At 39.8% G+C, this 22,699-nt stretch overlaps 1 protein-coding gene across 1 annotated transcript; it reads left to right on the forward strand.

Annotated features, from left to right (window-relative positions):
* Positions 1-9,007: 9,007 nt before the first annotated feature.
* On the forward strand, positions 9,008-19,494 carry LOC115828909 (protein mono-ADP-ribosyltransferase PARP14-like). The gene is made up of 16 exons (XM_030793006.1): positions 9,008-9,188; positions 9,479-9,604; positions 10,140-10,370; positions 11,759-11,986; positions 12,349-14,816; positions 15,076-15,312; positions 15,419-15,640; positions 15,780-15,882; positions 16,131-16,280; positions 16,498-16,551; positions 16,695-16,883; positions 17,118-17,321; positions 17,429-18,058; positions 18,455-18,603; positions 18,836-19,010; positions 19,211-19,494. Exons 1-16 carry the CDS (start codon positions 9,008-9,010, stop codon positions 19,492-19,494), a joined length of 5,631 nt encoding a protein of 1,876 aa, XP_030648866.1.
* The last annotated feature ends 3,205 nt before the right edge of the window (positions 19,495-22,699 follow it).

Consider the following 22,699-nt stretch of genomic DNA (forward strand, 5'->3'; position numbering starts at 1 on the left):
GGTGTAACCCCCGGAATATATTCGGAACTGCAGCTGCACCCCCGGAATATATTCGGAACTGCAACTGCAGTTGAAGTTGAAGCTGGTTCTGTCGCTGTCCGCCATGTTTTTAAAATTTTCTGACAGTTGGAAATCACCGCGTTGCTTCATGGGATGCAGTAGTCGGCGAAGTGAGCTCGGGATGTATACTAGAAATTTTCGCCAATGTAGTACATCATCCGGGTAACTGTCGTGTACTGCAAAATTTTTATTTTTCACGTACTGCATACTACTTACTACTTTTACGTCATTATTAGTATGCGAGTAGTATGTAGTATGCCATTTCGGACACAGCCATTGTGAACTATCAGAGTTCTCAACTGCTGCCCGAAAATGTCGACATGCTGATTTTCTTAAAAAACAAACAAACAAACAAAAACATGTAATTGTTCTAGACCAGAAATATAGATGAGTTCCTGTAAAAACATTTAAACTGGGTTTTGTGGCCTGGCCATCTCAGATGTTTTGTAGCTTGGTAATAATGGCTTTTCAACAAAAGCTCAGACATTCGCCCCTAATCTTAATGAGGACATTGTTTATACATTAAGGACATTCTGATTTATTTGTATTTTTCCTTTTGGTTTCAAGAAGGTAGGGATCTGCTTGTTAAAAAAACAAACACTTTTTTAAAGAGATTTTGAGATTTTATTTTTGCATTTTGCACTGGAGTCTGCAGAATAAGGGAAAAACTGCAAGAAAACAGTGGGTTTTTTTTTTGTAAATATATATGTCTAAGAAGGAATAATAAGAACTGTGAGGTCTCATTTTGTTTTCAGTCGTACTTTGTTGAATCACGATGGCTCAGTGGTTAGCATTACTGTCAATGACCAAGGCACTGGCTAAAAGACCTGGTGTTGGTCTCCAGGCGCTGGCGACAGCGGTTGCCCACTGCTCCTCGCTTATAGTGTGTGTGTGTGCTAACTGGTGTTAGGATGGGTTAAATGCAGAGACTCCATTTCACTGCTCACTGCTCGGTGTGTGTGTTTGTGACCAATAAAGTACTTCTTCTTCCTCTATTGTGAGTGTATTGAACCGTGAGCCCTGAATTGTGTATCGAATCAAATCATGAGTTGACTGTGTCATTACATCTCTACCGTTCAGTTTTACGAGCTCATTGTGAATGAGGTCAAACTGGTTGGTGAAGTGTCTGAAGCATTGTTTATGAACTCACATTGTGTAGTTACAGCTGGCTTCATTAATGCAGTCTGGTACTGTGCGTGTCTGTTGTATCTTTTGAGCTGACAAAGCTGAGCTGCTGCTGTCTGGCTCCGTCATATTCAACTGTGGAGTTGACCGCTCTTAGGGTCATGATTTCATGTGTATTTATCTCTTTTTGTATGAATGGTCCTCTTATGTTTGTCACTGTGCATGCAAAAAGAATGATCAGTTTGTTTCCCTAAGCTGCACTGCCATCTCCTGGTTCCATATTTGATATGACTGTTTTTGTGTGTGTGTGTGTGTTTAAGTTTGACAATGATAAAAAAAAGAAAAACATGAGAAATAGACAGCTATGTGTACAAGTAATCAAAAGTGAAGCCATGTGAATAAATAAACAAATAAAAATAAAACTTAATTAGTCTGTGGTTGCTGTCATAGGAAAAGCTGTTGTATTCTCCGTAATTCCTCTAAGTCAACATTTTGAACAATTGTTGGTACATTGTGTGAGTCCATGACCTTCACATATAACAATGAAATGTGTCTTTTCTTTTTTCCTTTGATGTGTTCTTAAATGAAAACTTCAAAGGATTTGTGACAGATCTCAGGCTTGATGCAAGGAGAGAAAAGATGAGGTGAAATCTTATAAGCCCTCTTTAGACTTTGTTTTAAAATGCGCTTTGGGCGATCGGATCACAAGTGGACAGCCGAGATACACTGCCGTTTACACCTGTGTCTATCGTGCGTCTCCAAGGTGCCCAGCTGACCACTTGGGTTCGGATTCCGTTACTGTGATGCCACTTTCGGTTATTGCGTTAGTCTCTGTCGGGGACGCATAAGGTCGCATTAGCGTTTATGCTACAAAAGATATGTGGTCAAAAGCGTCTCAGACCACCTGGGTGATCGGATCACAATGCGTCTTGGTGGCCGTTTACACTTGTGTTTAGCGCTGTCCACTTGTGATCTGATCGCCCAAGACGCACTTTAAAACCAAGTGTACACAGGGCCAATAGGGCTCTACAATAATGACAGCACAGTGTTTCATAAACATACTCTCTAGTAGTGGCAACTTGTCAAAACAGTCCCTGGTGTGGAGTTTGAAGTATCATATGGAGTATGCAGCTTAAAGTATGGTAAATAATTGAGGGAAAACCAAACAAAATCACTAGATACAGTAGACACCACATAGACAGTGCATTGAATTCCTCACATTGTTATATTGATCGTTTTAGGAGTTTTCTTATCATATTTAGACTGATAGGAAAAAAGTAACTGAATGAACAAAAAATGGAAGGGAAAACGAGGGAGGGAGGGAGGGAAGAGAGAGACTCGTCTCATTGGCCTGTTTAAGGTTCACCGATGAACTCAATCAATGACTCCCTAGAACACCCTGCAGCCAGAGTGAGACTGCAGAGAATTTGCACATCTTCTACTATTAAAGTAGTGAACTCACTCCCCTTTTGTAGGTGTGAACTATAATACAGTATTCAATTTATTTACAAAAGTTACACATTTGAAAACCATAAACTTAAGTTTCTGCTAGGGCTCAGCTCTACATCAGACTGCTTGAAACACATAAAAAAAAAATCAGGTTATAACTTAAGACCACAGATCGCAGTTTGATTCCTGAAAATAAACACACACACTTAGAAAACAAAAAAACAACAAACAAAAAAACCCTATAGAGTGTTCTAATGACCAAATAGTACATTATACCAAAAAAACACCAAATAGTACATTAAGTACCTCAGTGCTTATACGTCAGACATATTTGCAAGTGAATTTTGTCATAGCACACGAACATTTCCCCTTTTAACTTAAACTGAGCACGGACGTCAGTAACATTTATATTTCCCAATATGTAACCTCTAACAGAACAAACAATCCAAACACATCAGTTCTACAATTCCAGTGTTCGTTCGTGAACCTCCCATACAGATTAAGAGACTGTTTACGATAACTCAGATCAAAGTTATAACATTAACATTGTGTGAATCCACCTGTCACACCATAATTAGTGAAAAAGAGTGCTTTTCAGTCCATTATTCAGTTCAGTTAGAAGTAGTAAAGCTCTCAGTTCATGTGGCAAAAAACAAACAAACAAACCATAAACAACTGGCTGGCCTTAAAACAACGGATAATCCAAATTGCAGTTGTAACTGTTACATGTACGGAATTCCTTTCACAAGAGAGTTTGCTTAACACTCAGTCAAAAAGCTGTCAGTCTTAGCCCAAATGTCACCTGAATTTTACTCGCAGCTGATTTACGGATACCGTCAAAGGGTCTCTGGTTGGCAGGGAGATGCTGACGTGAGTCCCGAAGCAGCAGGAAGAATCTAATGGAGTAGCACCCAAAAACGTGGCTGAGTTTGTCTCAACTCCCTGTCTGCTCTAAACAGACTGTCTTTCTTATGAGGGGGCTGATGGTGGAGAAGATCTGCAATGTGGATTAGGACGATTTCTCTCTAGAGTTAATTTGGGAATCAAGTGTTGCTATTGTCACCTTTAATAATCCAAACACTAAGTATTCTGGTAGAGTATCTTCTTATTCTCGTAGAACACCTTTGTAGGTCGGGGGCCTCATTTATAAAAAAGTTGTGCACAAACCATCCAAGATCATTTCTGAAATGTGCGTGCGTGTGATTCAGAGAAAAGGAGCATACACAAAACACACATCTATAAACCGCAAATGATCCTGAAGAGAAAAAATTTTGGCGACGCCAGAATCAAGGTCCTGTTGATGGAAGTGCAGATATGTGCAGGGACACTGTTTGGGAGCCTTTCAGTGGAGTTAACACTAAAACCAAGTATGCGGCCTGGCAGTCTGTAGCCCAGGCTGTGAATGAGGTGGGGGGAGGGTCAGCAAAGGTTGCTAAAGGACATAAAGAAAAACTGGTCAGATTTAAAACTGAGGTTGGAAAAGCGTATTTCACACCATAGGGCCAGTTTGCAGGCCACGGGAGGTTGAAGTGTCACCCCAAACCTCACCCCAGAGGATGAAAGAATAGCTGCCCTTGTTGGGGACAGTGCTGTTGCTGGCATGTATTACGAACGCTGACACGGATCTTTTGATTGATGCAGCTTCAGATGGTTACGTTGGCATGTGGTTAAAAACAAGTATCGTCGAGTATAAATAAATCTTGCAACGTTGTTGTAATTGTGCAGTTTTATTAATGCGGATGAACTAATCCAGCGAAAAACGGCCCCTGGTAGACCCGTCTCCCACACAGCAGCAGTAAGAGAGAATGCTCCCGCACAGGAGGAATCTCCCCAGCCATCACTAGCACCCACTAACCCCACATAGGAATGTCCCCGGCCCTCGCCAGCATCCAGCAATCAGGGGAGGGTCCTATAGGAGTCACAAAGAGATCTGATTCATTCAGTTGTTGAAGCGGTTGCCGAACTTAGGCAGATGAACCCATGACTATGTCAGCTTTTCTAGACTGCATGGAGAAATAGTTACAGTGATCAGCCGCTTATATGGATCAAAAATCACTCCTATACAAGTACAGTACTATATAATCTGTTTATAGTGATCAAGTAGTCCGCTTACAGTGTTCATTTTGTGTCTTTTTATACATGATGACACATGGATAAAAATTAAAACTATGTTAGCACTTTGATAGGCCTACTTTGTCTCGCGGGAACTCGTCTGCTTCTGACTAGCCACTTGAGGCTAATGCTGCGTGCACAGAGATCATAATGGGAAAAAGAAAGTAATTTTCTCAATACTGTACTGTATCGTAGTGTATTTGAATTATACACAGTTCAGTAACTTAATTTGTACAGTACTGTAATTTGAAACAGCTTTAGGCCTTCTGTATTTTGAAAGAATCCATAAAATTCTGTAAACAGCGATGCTGTCCGTTTCATTTCTTTATATTCATGTAATAAATATACAGATGTCATTTAGATGATAATCTGCATGATAAATAAAGAAAAAGTAAAAAAATCGGCAGTTTCCATTGTATGTTAATATGTATAAATATTTTTAACAAATTATTTAAATGTTACTGGCGTTTTGCTCACTAAATTGTTATTTGGGTAACTTATGTCTTACCGCTTTTCAGGCAAAATAATATCAAAACTGCTTTTCTGTCTCTAAGGTCTTATAGTAGCATAACATTTGCTCCTAAGCACAAAGGCTAACAAGCTAAAGCTTCTGCTAATTTAGCTGCTAATTTATGTATTGTACTTACACTGAGCTCCTGCTGTACAGTTAAAGCAAGTGGACATTTCGAACACAGCTCATGATTGGTTGTCAACGCTAGCAAACCTGAATCAGGCCAGTAACTTCCGGGTCATACAAATAGGAAAAATTAAATATCAAAATCAAGTTTGGCCGGTGGCCCGTTTTTTCACTTTCCATTTTTAGGACACAATAATGGACACAATAGGTTGTTGAGATAAATACACATTGTAGTATGCCACAGCCTCTCTGTGACATTTACTGCTTTCATGTTTCTGAAAAGAGCACACAGTGTTTTTCCAGTTTTGGAATCCAAACACAGAGTGAGCATGTTCCTTAGTTTTGCTTAACCCAGGACCCAGCTGTTTAATGTCAGCCAATGGAATTCTTTAAACCACTGTGGTTGAACCGACTGGGTTTTCTTTGTTCCACCTTGTACACGTTTTGTACCTGAGAGAATAACTGGGTCGTCTGGTTACTGGGACTTCAGATCCCACCAACACTCACTGGCAGACTGGCTAGCTGGAGCAGCAGCAGATATGGAGCTTTGTTCTGAAGATTCCTCAAAGGGCTCGTGGTCGGCTGGAGTGATAGCAGTCCTCTCTCTAACTTTTGTTGGCATTGCCCTGAAAAATCTGTTATTCATTTTTGTCATTTTATTTCATTATTCAGTAAAGCTAACTAGATAACCAAGGAATGAAGTGGCGGTTTAATGTTAACTATAGGGAGCAGCATTGGTGTGTGAAAATTCAGTTCACATCACAATATCATAAACCAATACATTTTTAGATAACAGAATTTATTGCTTTCTGACAGGCTGTGTAGGGGCACGCAGGGAAGTAGTGTATGATACAGGGGAATTTCTAGGCATAGGCAACGTAAGCGGTAGCCTAGGGCGGCACCTGCTGTGGTGGCCCCGATTGGGCTCCCCACACCCCTGCCAGCTGCCCCTTAAAAATATGTATATTTGGGGGGCAATTCAATCTATTATGTATTTTTAATGATTATAAAAATAAAACGAATAACACAAGCATTCAGACCTATTTCTTTTCCATGAATGAGATGACGAGAGAGGCGGTGGGGGAGTGCACAAGTTGACAGTTCATGGCATCTGTTGAAATTCTCTGCTGGTATGTCTGAATGAAAATAGTAAAGCCATTGGGGTGCAGTTTAGAAAGACGAGGAAAGATGGGGAGGAAAGGAAACAAAAGCATGGAGATATATTTTTGATGGACATTTTTAAAAGCATCTGTCTGTCTCTGGTTTTAGCTATTTGAAATGTAGTGTGGTAAGCTAGCTAACTAGCTAAGCTAGAACTACATAGAGTGTAGCAGTACGTAGCAGCTAAGCTACCTAGCTGTGTAGTAGCTCTATCATTAATGCTGTATTATTAATGTAGATGCAGCATCAATGTCGTGTATTTGGGAAGTGTAGTTCTTTTTTTGGCCATGTGGTGTCCTCAGTCTTTGTTTTGTGCTTGTTTAGTTCATTATTGATGTATTGTTTTCACCTGTGTCTTGTTCTGTCTGTCTATTTAAGCCTCTTGTTTTCTTCAGTTCTTTGCTCAGTCTTGAGTTGTTACCTAGCGTAAGAGTCCTGATTAAGCCTTGTAGTAAGCTTTGTGTGTTTTCTTGAATTGTCCCCTGTTGCTGAACCTCTGTTTTTGGACTAAGATTCTGCCTGCCGTTTTCTCTGGATTTGATATTAGATATCTCTGCTTACTGGTTTTGACTTCTGCCTGGAACTGTTTACTGATTTTTGCCTGACTCGCTTGGATACCTCACCCATTAAAAGAATCACTTTTACTGCATTACTTTTGCCTTGCTTTCTGCATTTGGGTCTTGCACTTGGCACCAGGGTAAGGCTTTCAAGCCAGAGCCCCGGGTTCGATTCCCAGGTCATACGTCACAGCAAGACTGAGCCATGGACAAAGACCCAGCAGAGACGCGTCCGCCTCGGCCCTCGAAGATAGACCAGATCTCCGCAGCAGTGTTAAGTCATGATGCCACTGTGCTTCGACATGAACAACAACTGGCCACTCACCATGCTGCTGTCAACTGACATGAGCATGTTCTCAATGAGATTCTCCACACCCTACAGACCTTAGTGAATTGCCCACCCTCTCCAGCTCCTCCAGATCCCCCACGCCCACCAGCTCCTGCCTGTCTCCGAGCCTCGACTCCCTGCTCCCCAGAGATTTGACGGTAACCCAAAGGACTACCGTGGTTTCCTAACGCAATGCTCTCTTTCGTTCGAGCTCCAGCCCACTACCTTCCCTACAGATCGGTCACGGATTGCCTACATCACCCTCCTCACTGGACCCTCCTGGCCTGGGCCACTGCCCTTTGGGTAAGGCACTGGGCTTTCAAGCCAGAGCCCTGGGTTCGATTCCCAGGTCATACGTCACAATCAATGTCGTCGCTTATCCAGTACCGTTGTGTGGGCTACAGTGATCCGTCAGGAAGTGAAAATTCACCTTTCAATTTTTTTTTTTTTTTTTTTTTTTTAATTAGACTCCTTGCATTTTTGAGAGGTGTTGTCAGAAAAGTATCATTAAGTACATCAATTTTTCATGTTCATACATTTATGTATCATTGGTTGTATGATGAAAAATAATGCTTTTTATATACTTGGGCTCTACCTGGATCTTTTTTTGATAAATGATTGGGGGGGGGGGATTACAGTGATATGGCTTGGTTATAGAGGAAGTGCCCTCCATTCTTTAAAGTCCTCCCTTTGCAAAGGTGAAAATATATTCTGTCTCTGTGTCATTTGAAATGATGCTTTAGATATGAATACCTTCCTACTTGGGATGTGCATTATTTTTTTTGTAACAATTTCATTCTGAATGTATTTGCTCTTAGTGGGAGCAATGAGGGCCCAGAGTAAGCCACAAACTGGCGTGCCAGACAGAAGTCAAAATTTAAGATGAAACAGATGTAATACATCATTCAAGTCAGAGTAATTCTCCAAATAAAACTGAAAACAAAAGAGAAAAAAATCATATGCTTCATTTTAACCTTCTCACAAACTCATTATGAGCGAGGCACTGTATGTAAAGTCAGTGTGTGTAGTTATAGCTGAGTTGATTAATGCAGTCCTTTGTTATATGTGAAGTACCTCTATTAAAACGACTGGGCTTCACCCGCCAAACAGCGTACCCAGTGTTTGTCATTGCTCATAAAAAAAAAAAACCCTTCCAGTCCATGTGCTTCTTTAAGTTGCACTGACATCTCCTGGTTACATGTAATTTGTTTCCAAAGAAAAGGAAACTACTAACTAAATAAATGAATAAATATTTAAAAAAGGATCCAAATAAATGAAAGTTAAGAATAAACCCCTCTTAACTGACATAATAGTGGTTAAAAAACTCCTACCGAATTCTCCAATTGAAAGAAGAAAATTTCAGTGTACAAACTAGCACGTTAGACTTACTCACGGCAATAATGTAATGTAGATAACCGGGGCATTTAGAGCATTGTGGAAATACAACGTGTGCAACGGCTCTGATTCTCTTTCGTTTTTCTCTGCACGCCCATCCTTAACCCCTGAATCGAAACAGAAAGTAACTCTAAATGCACCGTCTCAGAAGAGCGTCCCCAGAGTCGTACATAACATAGAAATATGGAAGATTATCCCTATCCGATTATTGTAGAAGGTGACTGGTCGCCAGAACTCTCTAACGTTGTTAAGAACAAACTTCAGATTTACTTCCAAAGTAAAAAGAAATCTCGAGGAGGGGACTGCGCAGTTCAATACGACGACCAGACTGGCATCGCAACAGTTCGCTTTAAATCATCAGATGGTAAGTCTAAGTGTGAGACACGTATGCAAAATTATGTTCTTTATCAATCTGAAACTTATTATGCGTAGTATTGCGGTTTTACATTTAGCTAAATTAATCAAATATAGTTATCTGGTCGTACTAACGGAGTTACCTTGTTCGACGATTATGCAAAGTCACTACAACTGTACTAAAGAGAACGTTTAAATGTAGGCTATATCAATAATTATACAGTTATGGTATGTTTTTGCCATAATATTCATCTTGAGTACTAAAATGGACATATTTTGTCGCCACGCTATTTGTCCTAGTAAGAAATAGCGTACTCTCAAAAGGGGATCATGCTCTAGCCATTGACAAGGAAGAACTGAAATTAAGAGTGCGCAAGCCCAACGAAACTGGTGGAGCGCCTGAGAATGCCAGTTCGGAACTAGTAAGTAAACTTTAAAAATCCGAATGCCTCCTTATTGACCACTTAAAGAACGGTTTCTCACTACAGATGAATTTTAGTGTTATTTTTGACTCATAACATGTGTATATTCATGTTCATGAGAGGGATCCTCCCATAACTGTCTTTTCTTAAATGACTAGATAAATGCAATTCATTTTGACCCACAATGCATCACACACATTCATGTAAACATGAAAGGTAAGGAAGCACACTTTGCCCCCACCCTTCCCTAAGCAAAGATTAAGAATACAGGGTGTGGATTGAATACTTTGTTAATTCAGATATGTTTTTATGACTGGACATGTCTTTCCAATTAGAAAATATTGTCATGAGTGCTCAAGGTTTTGAAGCATATACACCTGTGGTGACAGGACAAATTTCTTTTCCAGACTGAGACAACAAAAGGACAGTCAGCTTTGCATCAGAAATCAGGTAACATGTCATTAGTACACTCGTCAATAGTTTTGTTTGTAACTTTTTAACTGTTTTGATTGTGTTGCTTTTCTGTCTGTTTCTCCTAGTTGACTGTGATGAAGTTCCAGGGACCACCCATCCTGTGGCTGGTCCAGATGAGAAGCTGGAAGACTCTCCTCAGACCAGTGCAGTGATTGTGGAGAATATTCCAGAAAACTTTGCTAAAGACATGTTGGGGCTCATGGTGGAGAAAATCTGTGACGTGACTGAAAAGGAATTCTCTATAGAATTAATCTGTGAATTGAATGCAGCCGTTCTGACTTTTAATAACCCTCACAGTAAGTATTCTTGTGGTGATTTAAATTAGACGGTAGTCCTGTCTTGGTAAAATTACAGTGCATTTTCAGTAAAGTTCATTACATTGCCTTTAAACTGATAGAGGCCACCATGGAAAGTCAGGCCAATAAACATAAAAGAACATTCATGCATTAAAATGTAACTGTCTTAAGCAAACAGTGGAAAAAAGAGGGATAGCAGTTTTATGGAAAATTGATGATTTAATTTAACTGTTGACATCCCGTCATGATTAGGGCAAGCCCATTTTTGCCACTATTTGGGATACCATGACTACAGTAAAAGATTGAGATTTTGAAAGAGAGATTATTGGTGGAAGGGAATGGCCTTTTAGGAGTTCTGAGATTAGGGCAGCTGATAGCTGCTATGCTTGGCCAATATTTAATTTCATAGATTTTGTAACTTTTGATGACAAAATGACAAAACAAAGGTGCCCTGGCATAAATCTTTCTACCTTAATATACTTCAAATCTGACAAAATGTCTACAGTAGATTTTTTCATTTAAAGCGCTCATCTTTTTCCTGTAAATACTAGCTTGTTTAGTTTGTAACAGGCCATATAAATAAGATCAAGCTATATAATTAGATGAAGTATGAATATATGTTTAGCAACGAAGAAAGTCATGCGGTTACAAATCCCATGATAGCAGAAAAAATTGACTACTACATTAATGGTCAATAATGCGTGCAGTAGATGGCTTAGCAACACAGGTCAAGCACCTAAGATTAGATATAATACTCTTTGTACTGTGGTACGAAGATAATGAGCTTAAAAGCAGGAGACATCATGCTATTTATGAGGAGGACTGAATTCAGTCTTAAAACATTTTTTACATTAAATTAAAAAGATTTTTGAACCCATCTGAGAGTAAATACTCTTGATTAGCCTTTTTCTTTCAATTTTCATTACAAATGACAAGTGTCATTCCACAAAGTTCAGTTATCCAGTTTCATAGCTCAGTGTCCAGCCTTAACAGAGGGGTAGGCTACAGTTTGAATCCTGGTATCTGTTCAGCTGGCATGAGCTGGTATGCTGTGACAGTGAGTGATTAGCAAGACCAATCACCTCCTGAAGTAGTTCACACATTACAAAGAATTACACTTTTGAGTGCATTGTCTCTTAATGCACAAAAAACAGAGAGAAAGTAGTTTATTTCGCTGTTTACTCAGGACGTACATGACATTCTGCAAGCAGTAGTTATCACTGGGAAAATGTGGCATAAATGAAATATAAATGAAGGTTACCAAATAGTATATAGTATACAGCCTTGAAATGTATACATTACTTTTTGTCATGCCATGCATATATGTATAGAGGATGTGTGCCTGTGTGTGTGTGTGTGTGTGTGTGTGTCTGTGTGTGCGCTTCTAGATTTGAAGCAGTTTCTTCTGGGGAGCAGAGACGATAAAAGGTTCCAGAGGCATGGCCTGACAGCTCGGGCTCTGGAGAGGAGTTGCTGTGTGAGGGTGGAGAATTTACATCCACGTGCAGATGAAGACTTTCTGGAGCTTTATTTTGAGAAATTTGGTGTAAATGTGAAATCAGTGTGCCTAATTCCTTATGAACAAGCTGCCGTTGTCACTTTACAAAAGCCAGAAGGTAAAATGAGATATTAGAAAAAAACAAACAAAAAAATCAATTAAAGGTTATAGTCCTTTCATGTGTTTTCTGTAATTTGTGGGTAATTGTTCTCAAAATGCACTTGAATCTGATCATAATAGGATTAATGACTGAACAGTATGTTACCTATGTGGAGGGTTGTATTGTCTTGCAAAGAGTATGCATAAAGCAGTTAGAACATAAAGTAATTAAAAGTACAGTGCAGTAAACTAAAACACACTTTCATTTTGAACATGTATTTCTTTTATAAAACTACTGCTGGTTTCTGTGAAGTAATTTTTGGAGTAGTAAACTGTGTCAAAATTTGCTAAAATAAATTTATTTAATCTGTAATATTTCAGAAGCAGAGCGTATTTTGATGGAAAACCACACTATCTGCAAAGTCCCAGTCAACATATACCCATACTGTGAGTCCTTGGGAACAGCTCTGTATGGCAGCAACAGACCAGAGTGGAAGTTGCCTGAGCCCTTCACAGTGGATATCCATCCTGCCATCCAAAAATATCTATCAGCGAAGGGGCTGATCTCTACCATCAATGCTGACATGGGGAAACACTTCTGCAAAGTGAACATGGATGGTGCTGAAGTACAGCTCAGTCCTCTACCAGGCCTTTTAAAATTAAAGGATGAAACCAGCAAGTATATAAAGGGCTGGAGGCAGAGCGCCTCAGATGCCTTTAAGAACATAATGTGCAACTTCAATTTTTATGATTGTCCAATACACCCCACCGTGTGGGCAGCAGTGGAGAAAGAGATCGGTCAGGAAGTGAAAGATCAGGCTTACTTTAGTATGGATACAGCTCAAGGGATTTTAACACTGGCAGGAATGGCAAAAAACATTCTGCAGCTGAGGAAATTCGTAGATGAGTGTGTGCAGAGAGTTATGAGACAGATGGAAAGGGACAAGTCCAGCACTTCAGAGGCTATGGAGATGTCCGCCGCCATGTTCTCTGTGCTAGAGCAGGAAGGGCTCAAGAAATGTGCAGCAACTTTGAGTCCACAACTGTGCCTTACCTACAGAAAAGACATGAACAAGCTTGTTCTCTCTGGCCTTCCAGAAGAAATCCTTGTTGTGAAAAACTGGATCCTTGAGAAGAGAATAAATATAAAGCAGAAGCAAGTACAATGTCATCCCTCACTCTCTGAGTTTCTGAGATCAGCAGACAGTGATGAGTTGTCTAGAGATCTGTTCACATCTCATGAAATCAGTGCTGTTTATAAAGTTGAAGATGAAAAGATTTTTTTGATGGGTTTCTCTGACAAAACGCTTTCTGATGCCGAGAAAAGACTCAAGACCATACTCTCCTCTCATGACATTTATGTTGAGGACAAAGCCGTGCTTGAAAAACCAGAGTGGAGGGAGCTGAGCTCTAAGCTGCAAGACCTCTACAACTCTCCTAAGAAGAGGGCTGTGCTCCTGAAGTTCTCTACTGAAGAGAGAAATCGCCTCATAATCTGTGGTTTCACCCAGCCAGTTATAGAAGTTAGCCAGAATCTGGAATGTTTTGTTAACAAACACACTCGAGTTGAGGAGGTCATCCGTGTAAAAACCTATGCAGTGATGGCCTTTATCAAAGAAAATAAATCACAGGACTGGAAGAAATTTGTAAAGGAGCTTAACATTCATTTTCATCCAAAACAACCCCGGATCAAACTATGTGGAGAACGGGTACACGTTGAGCCAGCCAGGAACTCATTCGAGAATATCGCAGCCTCTCTGTTTACTGATGAGTTGACAATCACAAAGGCAGGGGCAAGAAAATACTTCCAGGAGCAGGGAAGCTTATTGATATCAATGGTGAAAAGAGAGTATGGCTGCATGGTGGTGCTGCAGGAGGATTACATGCTGGATGAAGACGAGGAGGAAGTTGAGAATAGAACGGAAGATTTTGGACGGGTATCCTGTGAGGTGAGTACTCCAGGAGGAGGTAGAATTACCGTCAGAAGGGCTGACATTTGTCAGTTCAAAGTTGATGCTGTTGTTAATGCAGCCAATGAAGATCTAAAGCACACTGGTGGTGTAGCAGGGGCACTCCTGCAGGCTGCTGGCCCCTCTCTCCAACAATGTTGTGATCATTACACAACAGTTCATGGGAGACTGCAGCCAGGTGATGCCATAACCACTGAGGCAGGTCAGCTGCCCTGTAAACATGTTATTCACGCTGTTGGACCCCGTTTTTCAGACACTGACAAGAAAACAGCTGTAATACGGCTGAAAAAGGCAGTAAGAGAAAGTCTGAGACAAGCTGTTATTGCAAATTGCTCCTCTATTGCTATTCCTGCCATCAGCTCAGGAATATTTGGCTTTCCTCTTGAGCTTTGCACTGAAACCATTGCCACTGCACTGCGTGAATACATTGAGGAGCAGAGCTATGCTTCTATGACCTCACTCACAGAGATTCACCTTGTGGACAACAACTCCAATACTGTGAATGCCATCACTCGGGCCATTAAAAAGGTGTTCGCTGACTGGGACCCAAAAGTGACTATACCCAAGCAGGCTGGCCATTGTGGACATGGTTCACATGGACATGGTTTCCATGGATATAAGAACCGAGGTCATGCACATCATGGATCTGGATATAGAGATTTTGAGCCGAGAGGGAGTGGACCTCACAGAAACTCACCAAGGGATAGTGAGCAGCAAAGATTTGAAAATGAAGGAGGCAATCAGATGAGGAACCAGACTTCATACACAAAGCCAGGAGGCAGATCTCAGGGATTTCAAAGGTCAGGTATCCTTGAGACAAAGCGCACTCCAGAAGGACTCAAGATTGTCCTTAGGAAAGGAAACATCCAGGATGCATTGGTAAAGTTATTCTTCTTGGTGTATTATGTGCCTTAACTTTTATATCTGTAATGTTTGATGAATAAAGTTATGATGCTCTCTATATAAAGACATTATAAAGAAGCTTCCTTTTTTCAATAACATTTGTAATTGTGTATATAACATAACACAGTTACAAATGACAGACAACATCTCCCATGTAAATTTTATTGTTATGCACAGTTAAATGCACAGTTAATATGAACAGGTACTCATATATAAATTGTGCTCTACCCTACAGAGTGATGTGATTGTGAACTCCATCTCTGAAGACCTGGACCTCAGTAAGGGTGCCGTCTCAAAAGCTCTCTTAGAGACTGCTGGTCCACAGCTGCAGACAGCAGCAAATACAAAGGCTGGAGCTGCAAGACTCAATTATGGAGACATTGTGGTGACAGATGGCTATAAGCTAAGGTGTGAGAGTGTGTTCCACACAGTATGTCCCCTTTGGGACAATGGTTCTGGCCCAGCTGAAGATGTAAGATTTGTTTAAGAGTCAATAAGTTAATCTTAGAGATAAGGAGATCTGTCTTACTTTAAGACATATGCCAGTTTTTTTGATGCCACTGTTTTCCTTTGAATAGATATTGGTACAAATTATTAGAGGGTGCCTGAAAGAAGCCGAACAGCAGAGGATGTCTTCCATTTCTTTCCCAGCACTTGGGACTGGAAATCTTGGCTTTGCTAAGGATCTGGTGTCCCAGCTCTTTCTTGACGAAATCCAGAGCTTCAGCTGCAAGTATAGCCCTCAGTCTCTGCAGGAAGTGGTTATAATTGTGCACCCTTCAGACACAGAGACTGTAGAGGTAAGAATGACTTACACTGTAAAAGTACTGACGAGTATTATATAAGGTCTTGGCAAAGGATGGTTGGGACTGCAGTTTGCATGAGCTCCATAGTTCATAACCATTCACAGCATCTGAGTGAATTGTCTGTATTCATTAGTGCTTCATCAAGAGTTTCAGGGGTGAGGCACAGGATTCCAGTGCAAAAAGACACCGACCACAACACACAAGCTCTTCAGGTGGTCAGTCATCCAAGTCCCTTGGTAAGTCTCTCTCATTTGGAAGTATCAACATAATGGACCGAAAGCTGTCCTCACTTGTGCATGCTAGTGCACATTTAACAATGTGAAGTCAAAAGTTGTTTGTCCATGCAATGGCACAAAAAATAAACATCTTTAATACTCTCACAAAGTGTTAGATCTTCATAACTGTCAGTTACTTAAAAGTGTCAGTTACTTAAAAGTTAGTAAGATATGATATGGCAAAACCATGTATACTCTGCTCTAACCAGGTATCTTTGGTGCGGTATCTACGCCCACTCTGGGTGTGCACTCAGTCAAAGTTGGTCACCTTACCCTGAAGGTGTCATCTGGTGACATCACCAAAGAGGCCTGTGATGTCATTGTTAACTCTTCAAATAACACATTTTCACTGAAAACAGGTAAAAAAAATTACCTCACTGACAAGTTCTGACTTTGGTGTGTAATGGGCCATTTATAGGGGAAAAAGCTAACGTGTGATCAGACTGCTCTGCGATATTCTTACTGGTTTTCTAGTAAGAAGTTCATTTGTTTGAATCCAAATCAAAATGTGGTGTTATTAACAAATGCATTACAGAGAAAGAGAATGACTTGTGTTGTTTTTTTTTTTAACTCCAGGGGTTTCCAAGGCAATTTTAGATGCTGCTGGATCATCAGTGGAACAGGAGATTGGTTTGTAATGCTTTGCATACTCTGAAAGTGCTGATGTTATGCTCCTTGTGCAAATACTAAAAACTAATTCAACACTTTGAAGTAGATAATGAGACTTACATTTCAGATGGAACTGTGTAATGTCAACCTGTCTGATTTCACAGTGAATGGGTCAAACTCTCAGCAAAGCTCTGAGATGATACTGACCTCAGCAGGACGGCTTCCATGCAGACACATCATTCACATTGTTGGCCGGAATGACCCTAAAGCTATTAAAGACATTGTGTACTCTGTTCTTAAATTCTGTGAGGACCAGAAATTTAATTCTGTCTCCTTCCCTGCCATTGGCACAGGTATGACACTTTACACATGTAGACTTGTGTTCATTATTGATCTCCTTCCATCAGTTCATTGAATGTTTAGTTATTCTCTTTCCCCTTTCTTTTTTTAGCTTCATGCATTTTCTTTGTGATTATTTTCAGACCTTTTGCTTTCTCTTATTCAGCCTCATTTTATATAATTATGCCTCACATGCTTGTTTATAAATAACATCTGTTTATCACTGACTCATTTCTATTGGTCTCCAGGTCAAGGTGGTGCAAACCCTTCGGCTGTTGCTGATGCAATGATTGATGCAGTGGTTGACTTTGCAAAGAAGAAGAGAAGTAATGTGAAACATGTGAAGTTCCTGATATTTCAGACATCCATGGTGTCAGATTTCCATCAGAGCATGCTGAAAAGAGAGAAGGAAGGAGTTGAGGAGGAGAAAAGCATCTTTACCAAGATCAGAGGTCAGCATCATAAATCATTTAGAGAATGTCAAATCATTTCAAACTTTATGTTAAGCATAATCACATGAAATTGATTATTTTCTCTGTAACACAAACAGAATCAGTAGTTGATGCAGGTTTTAAGGTGGCAGGCTGGTTGGGAGGTGTGAGCGCATCTTCATCTCCAGAGGAATCATTTGTCATGGCTGGTGAGGAGTTTGCTCCAGCTGTGTTCCAGCTGTGTGGAGAGAGCCCTCAAAGAGTGAGCCAAGCTAAAGAGATGATCAGAAACCTGATACTGAAGGAGCAGTTAGAAACCAAAATTGAGGAAGAGACAATTGCTCACTTCACCCAGGAGGAGACAGACAAGTTAAAAGCACTGCAAAAGGAGTTGACTGTTAGCATCAAGATGGAAAAGAAGGGCCGAAACTCTTTCATCTTTGTTGAAGGCTTGACTCGTGATGTGTTCAGTGCCGACCAACGCATTCGGGACATGATTCGAAAGGTGGAGAAGAGAGAAATGCGTAGTCGAGAGGCCTTTCTAATTAGTAGCATGGTGGAATGGCAATACAAAGACCAGAGAGGTAACTTTGTGAGTTTTGACATCCACACCAACTATGACTTGGAGGAGGCTTTTGGACAAAAACAGTCACGAGTGCAAATCAAGATCAATAACATGGATTATGAAGCAGATTTGGTACGGAAAAAGGCAGTGAGGGGGAACAAAGAGGTTAAACTGAAAAGGACTGATCTCACAGGTAGTACATTTTGCTTTGAGTTTTTTCACTGTCATTTTCAGAGCAAACCAAATAAGAATACTGAATATGATTCACAAATTTATTTTGTTATTTGTTGTCCATCATATATGGTTAGTATTTCAATTCAGTATTTCTGAGTGTGGATATTGATTGTCTAAATTGTCAACTTATAGACTTATAGATTTGTTTTGGTAGGTTTTTTTCAGACTTCCTGATTGTTATCTCTTGCATGGAAAATGTTGACATACTAGCCATTTTGTACTTTTCACAAGGGAAAGGGGTTGTCATCAGGAGCCATTCAGTCAGATTCAGTCATGTTGCAAATTACATTAAAATATGTATGTTGTCAACTTGTGATGAAAACAGGGTAATTTTTTCACTCATGATATTTTTCAGACAATAAAGCATCAGTGGCCCTTCCCAGTGACTGGGAAGACATGAAGGGTGCCCAGGTCATCCAGGTGACTCTTAAACCAAAGTCTCAAGAATATAATGATGTGGAAAAGAAATTCAAGGCAACTGGGTTGAGTGCTACAATTATTAAGGTATGTGCACAGTAAAGGGAAGGCAAACATGAAAAAAACAACAGGGTAAGATTGTAATATCAGTCCAAAATATTCTTATGCTTTACAAGTGAGCCAGAAATTTGCATCCCTGTATAATTGTGCCAGGAGGGAGCTTTGATGTGAACTTTGATGGTAATGTATATTTTTTGAAAAATTGTGTCAGGAAAACATTGAAAATCATTCATTCTGTTCCTCTATGGGTATATCTAAGATTGAGAGAATCCAAAACAGTTTGCTGTGGAGCAGTTATGTGCTGAAGAAGAAACATATGGATGAGAAGAACCAGCACTCAAGAAATGAGAGACAGCTCTTCCATGGCACCAGTGTCAACAGTATCGATCAGATCAACAATCATGGTTTCAATCGCAGTTACGCTGGGATAAATGGTACTGGACAATCTTGTCTCAGAGGTTTTTTTTTTTGCAATAAAACATTATATATTAACATCGGTCATGAACATTGCTCATAATCTGTGGCTAATATATTATTTTATCATTCCCTTTGAAAAAACTGACACAATCCTGCTCTTGCTCTCTCTTTTAGTATTGTCTTTAACCATGTACATGTGTTCACTCCCTGTCTTCAGGTGCTGCCATTGGCAATGGAACATATTTTGCTGTTGACCCAGTTTACTCAGCTCAGGGATACGCCAGGCCTGACACACAGGGGCATAAGCGCATGTACTTGGCGAGGGTCCTGGTTGGTGACTACACTAAAGGAGCGGGAGGCATGCTTGTGCCCCCTGCCAAAAACTCAGGGAACGCTGCTGACTTGTATGACAGTGTCACTGATAATCCAAATAATCCATCAATGTTTGTGATTTTCAATGATGTGCAAGCTTATCCTGAATATTTAATTACATTCCAGTAGATGTAAAGCCATCAGAATTTTCAGATGCAAACTCAATTTTGTTAATAAATCAGTTATACTGTTTATATCTCTGAAAAGCTTGTTACAATAGTCCTGTCTTGTTTGTTGATTTTACTGTACGCATTTATCTGCTTTGTTCCTACTGACGTGGGAAAACAAGGAGTGACTTTTCTTATTGATTTGTAATTCAAAGAAAAGCTGATTTTTGCTGAGAGTTCATTCTGATAAATATATGATAACTAGATATGGATTCTGATTGACTGATCTTCAAATCAATTAGATGCAGTTTAATTGTGTTACTATCTGTGTTATTGTAAAGGGCAATTTTATATGTTTTCAAACAAAACATCTTATTTAAATTGTTTTAGCATGTTTCAGAGGCTATAACGCTTTCGATTTTGTGCTGTACCATGTACATTGGTTTGAATAATAGATTTACAGCATATATTTGTTGATGTCAATTTATATATCATATATCTATATATACACATATAGGTGATATGCATTTAACCCATCCTTACACACCAGTGGCGAGCACACAAACACATACACACACTAGGCACAGGAGCGGTGGGCAGCACACCTGTGCCCAGGGAACAGTTGGGAGTTAAGTAACTTAGTCAGCTAGCCAGCTTTCCTTGAACTACAAGTGATTCAAAGGGTCATCTTAGGATTTGCGGGGTATCAAACCGGCAACCTTTCAATTACAAAACTGCCTCTCTAACCTTTGACATCTGCAATATCTAAGAGTACTATTTAAAAGTTTAGAATCACTCAAAACGCACAAAATCCAAAATGTCCAACCTGCTGTTGGGCAGAGTTAATGAATGTGATTGGGAAAGTTGTTTGTATTGAGTAGACTAATAATGCTGGTAGCTTGATTTTGAATTGACTTATGTTAAGCTGCTGTTGTAAACTCCTGTTGGTGGGGTAGTTTTTCTGTGAATTGCTGGAAAATAATAAATATATTTGGATGAAACACATTTTGTCCACTCATATCAAAGGACATACTGCCCTTGAATAACCTTTCATTAGGGTAAAATTTGAGGAGATAAAAATGTGCGATTAACAGTGAGTAACTGCACAAACATGCAATTGATTATGTTAATTGTTTAACAGCTCTAATATATACATACATACATATACACACACACACACACACACACACACACACACACACATATATATATATATATATATATATATATATATATATATATATATACACACACACTCACACACATATATATGCACATATATATATACATATTGTTAGAGTTTGGACACCTAGAACTGGTTTGTTGGATAACTGGCCATTACAGGGCTCTGGTCAGAGAGCACAGAGTCATCCGTTTTGTTTAAAGCCCTTTACTGGGAGAGTGACGGCAGTACAAGTTGTACTACATGGTGCATATGATTACAGTTTCTGTAAATAAACACAAAATTAATGAACACATGCATCTCTGTGTTGTTTCTGATAAGCAGTATTAACTAAAAGCGTTTAAGGACTATAAATGAGGTCTGCATCCTCTCTGGATGAGTCCTAAACGAAATTTGTTACAGTAAGCACTATTATTATTATAACACACACTATATAGCCAAAGATTTGTCATTAGGGTATACATTCCCACAGCAAGTGAAAAACAGCAGAGAAAGGCAACCAGCATGCAGTCATGTGTGAGTAAGTAAAAGTAATTTCTCCCCTAAAACAGCTCAGAAAAAAAAAATTACAGTCATATGGCTTGGTTATAGAGGAAGTGCCCTCTATTCTCCTCTCTTTACGTAGGTGAAAATATATTCTTTCTCTGTATCTTTTGAAGTGATACTTTAGATATGAATAAGTATGTATTCCTTCCTAACTGTGATGTGCATTATTTTTTATAACAATTCCATTCTGAATGCATTTGCTCTCAGTAGGAGCAATGAGGGCCCAGAGCAAATGGAAGCACTGTATGTAAAGTCTCTGTGTGTAGTTACAGCAGAGTTGATTAATGCAGTCCCATATGTGTAGTACCTCTATTGTAGAGGTGTACAGAGGTGTCATTATCTGTATCTGTATCTGTATCTGTTCAGCCAACAAAATGATCTGTCTCTGTGTCTGTATATTCGGATAGTAGACAGAAAGTGGGTGTGGTTTATACAGGAAGTGACGCTAAATTGGGCAAATGTATTTTTAACCTAAAATTGTCACGGTCCAGCCCTGCTCTTCCAGATCCTAGTCCATGTTTTCCTTGTGTCTTGTCATGTATGTCTTGTCTGTCTGATCCAGGTTGCTCCGGTCCATGTTTTACACTGTTTCCTGCCTGGTTTCCGTTCACCTGCTGCCATTTACCTCATCAGCCACTGCATTTAAGCCCTGTCTGTTTCCCCACTCGTTTGCCGGATTATCTAGCCATTTTCATGTTTCCTGTGTTTGTTTGCAGCGTTCATGTTACCTTTCTGACCTCTGCCTGTTTTTTTTTTGGATAGTGTTTTTGCCTTGTGTTTTTGGAACTTCTGCCTGTTTTTTTCTGTCTCTCCATACCTGACCTTCTCTGCCTGTTTTTGACCACTGCCTCTGTCTCTGCCCACTGGTACCGTCACCGTGATCCAGTCTTTTTGGATTTATTGGAAGATAAGACTTCATTAAAACATTGCTAAAAATGCATTCTGTCCTCTGAGTCTGCTTCTGGGTCCTCAGTCAACCAGGCCTCACCTGCCCTAACAAAAATTAATTGGCAATGCAGTTTTTGTGCCTTCAAAGCATCAAATTGATTCAATATTGGCATATAATTAATTGTGAAATATATTTCTACATCCTCATACTGTAGCCTACTTTTCACCCCCCAGCCCCCTCTCTCTCCGTTTATGTTGAACTAAACTAAGTTTTATGAACGGTCTCATCCCCCCCCCCCCCCCCCCCCCCCCCCCCCTCCCTGTTTAACTGGGGGGCATTGAACAATCAGAAACTGAAAAAAACGTTTTAGAAATCGAAAGATGCTGTTGTGCATTGGAAATAGAAACTATTTACAGTAAACATATATAGAAAAATATCCCTCAGTTGAAGGGAATAATCTTAAATTCCAAAGACGCTGCGTTCGTGATTCTAGTTGCTGCAATTCGGGAAACGTGAATTACTATCCTATTTTACAACAATGATTTGCGCTGACTCGGTGGAAGCGACTACAGAACATATAGTTCACTTTTCAATAATGTGTGGTAAATG

This window comes from Chanos chanos, chromosome 15, assembly GCF_902362185.1.
Source record: "Chanos chanos chromosome 15, fChaCha1.1, whole genome shotgun sequence".
NCBI classification, from domain to species: Eukaryota; Metazoa; Chordata; class Actinopteri; order Gonorynchiformes; family Chanidae; genus Chanos; species Chanos chanos.

What these genes read in the sequence shown, in the direction of transcription:
- LOC115828909 (XM_030793006.1), top strand. Translation starts at nt 9,008, where the DNA reads ATGGAAGATTATCCCTATCCGATTATTGTAGAAGGTGACTGGTCGCCA. An exon ending in ATCAGTGGAACAGGAGATTG is followed by an intron (nt 16,552 to 16,694) that starts GTTTGTAATGCT and finishes CTGATTTCACAG; the next exon opens with TGAATGGGTCAAACTCTCAG. An exon ending in TGAGTGCTACAATTATTAAG is followed by an intron (nt 18,604 to 18,835) that starts GTATGTGCACAG and finishes GGTATATCTAAG; the next exon opens with ATTGAGAGAATCCAAAACAG.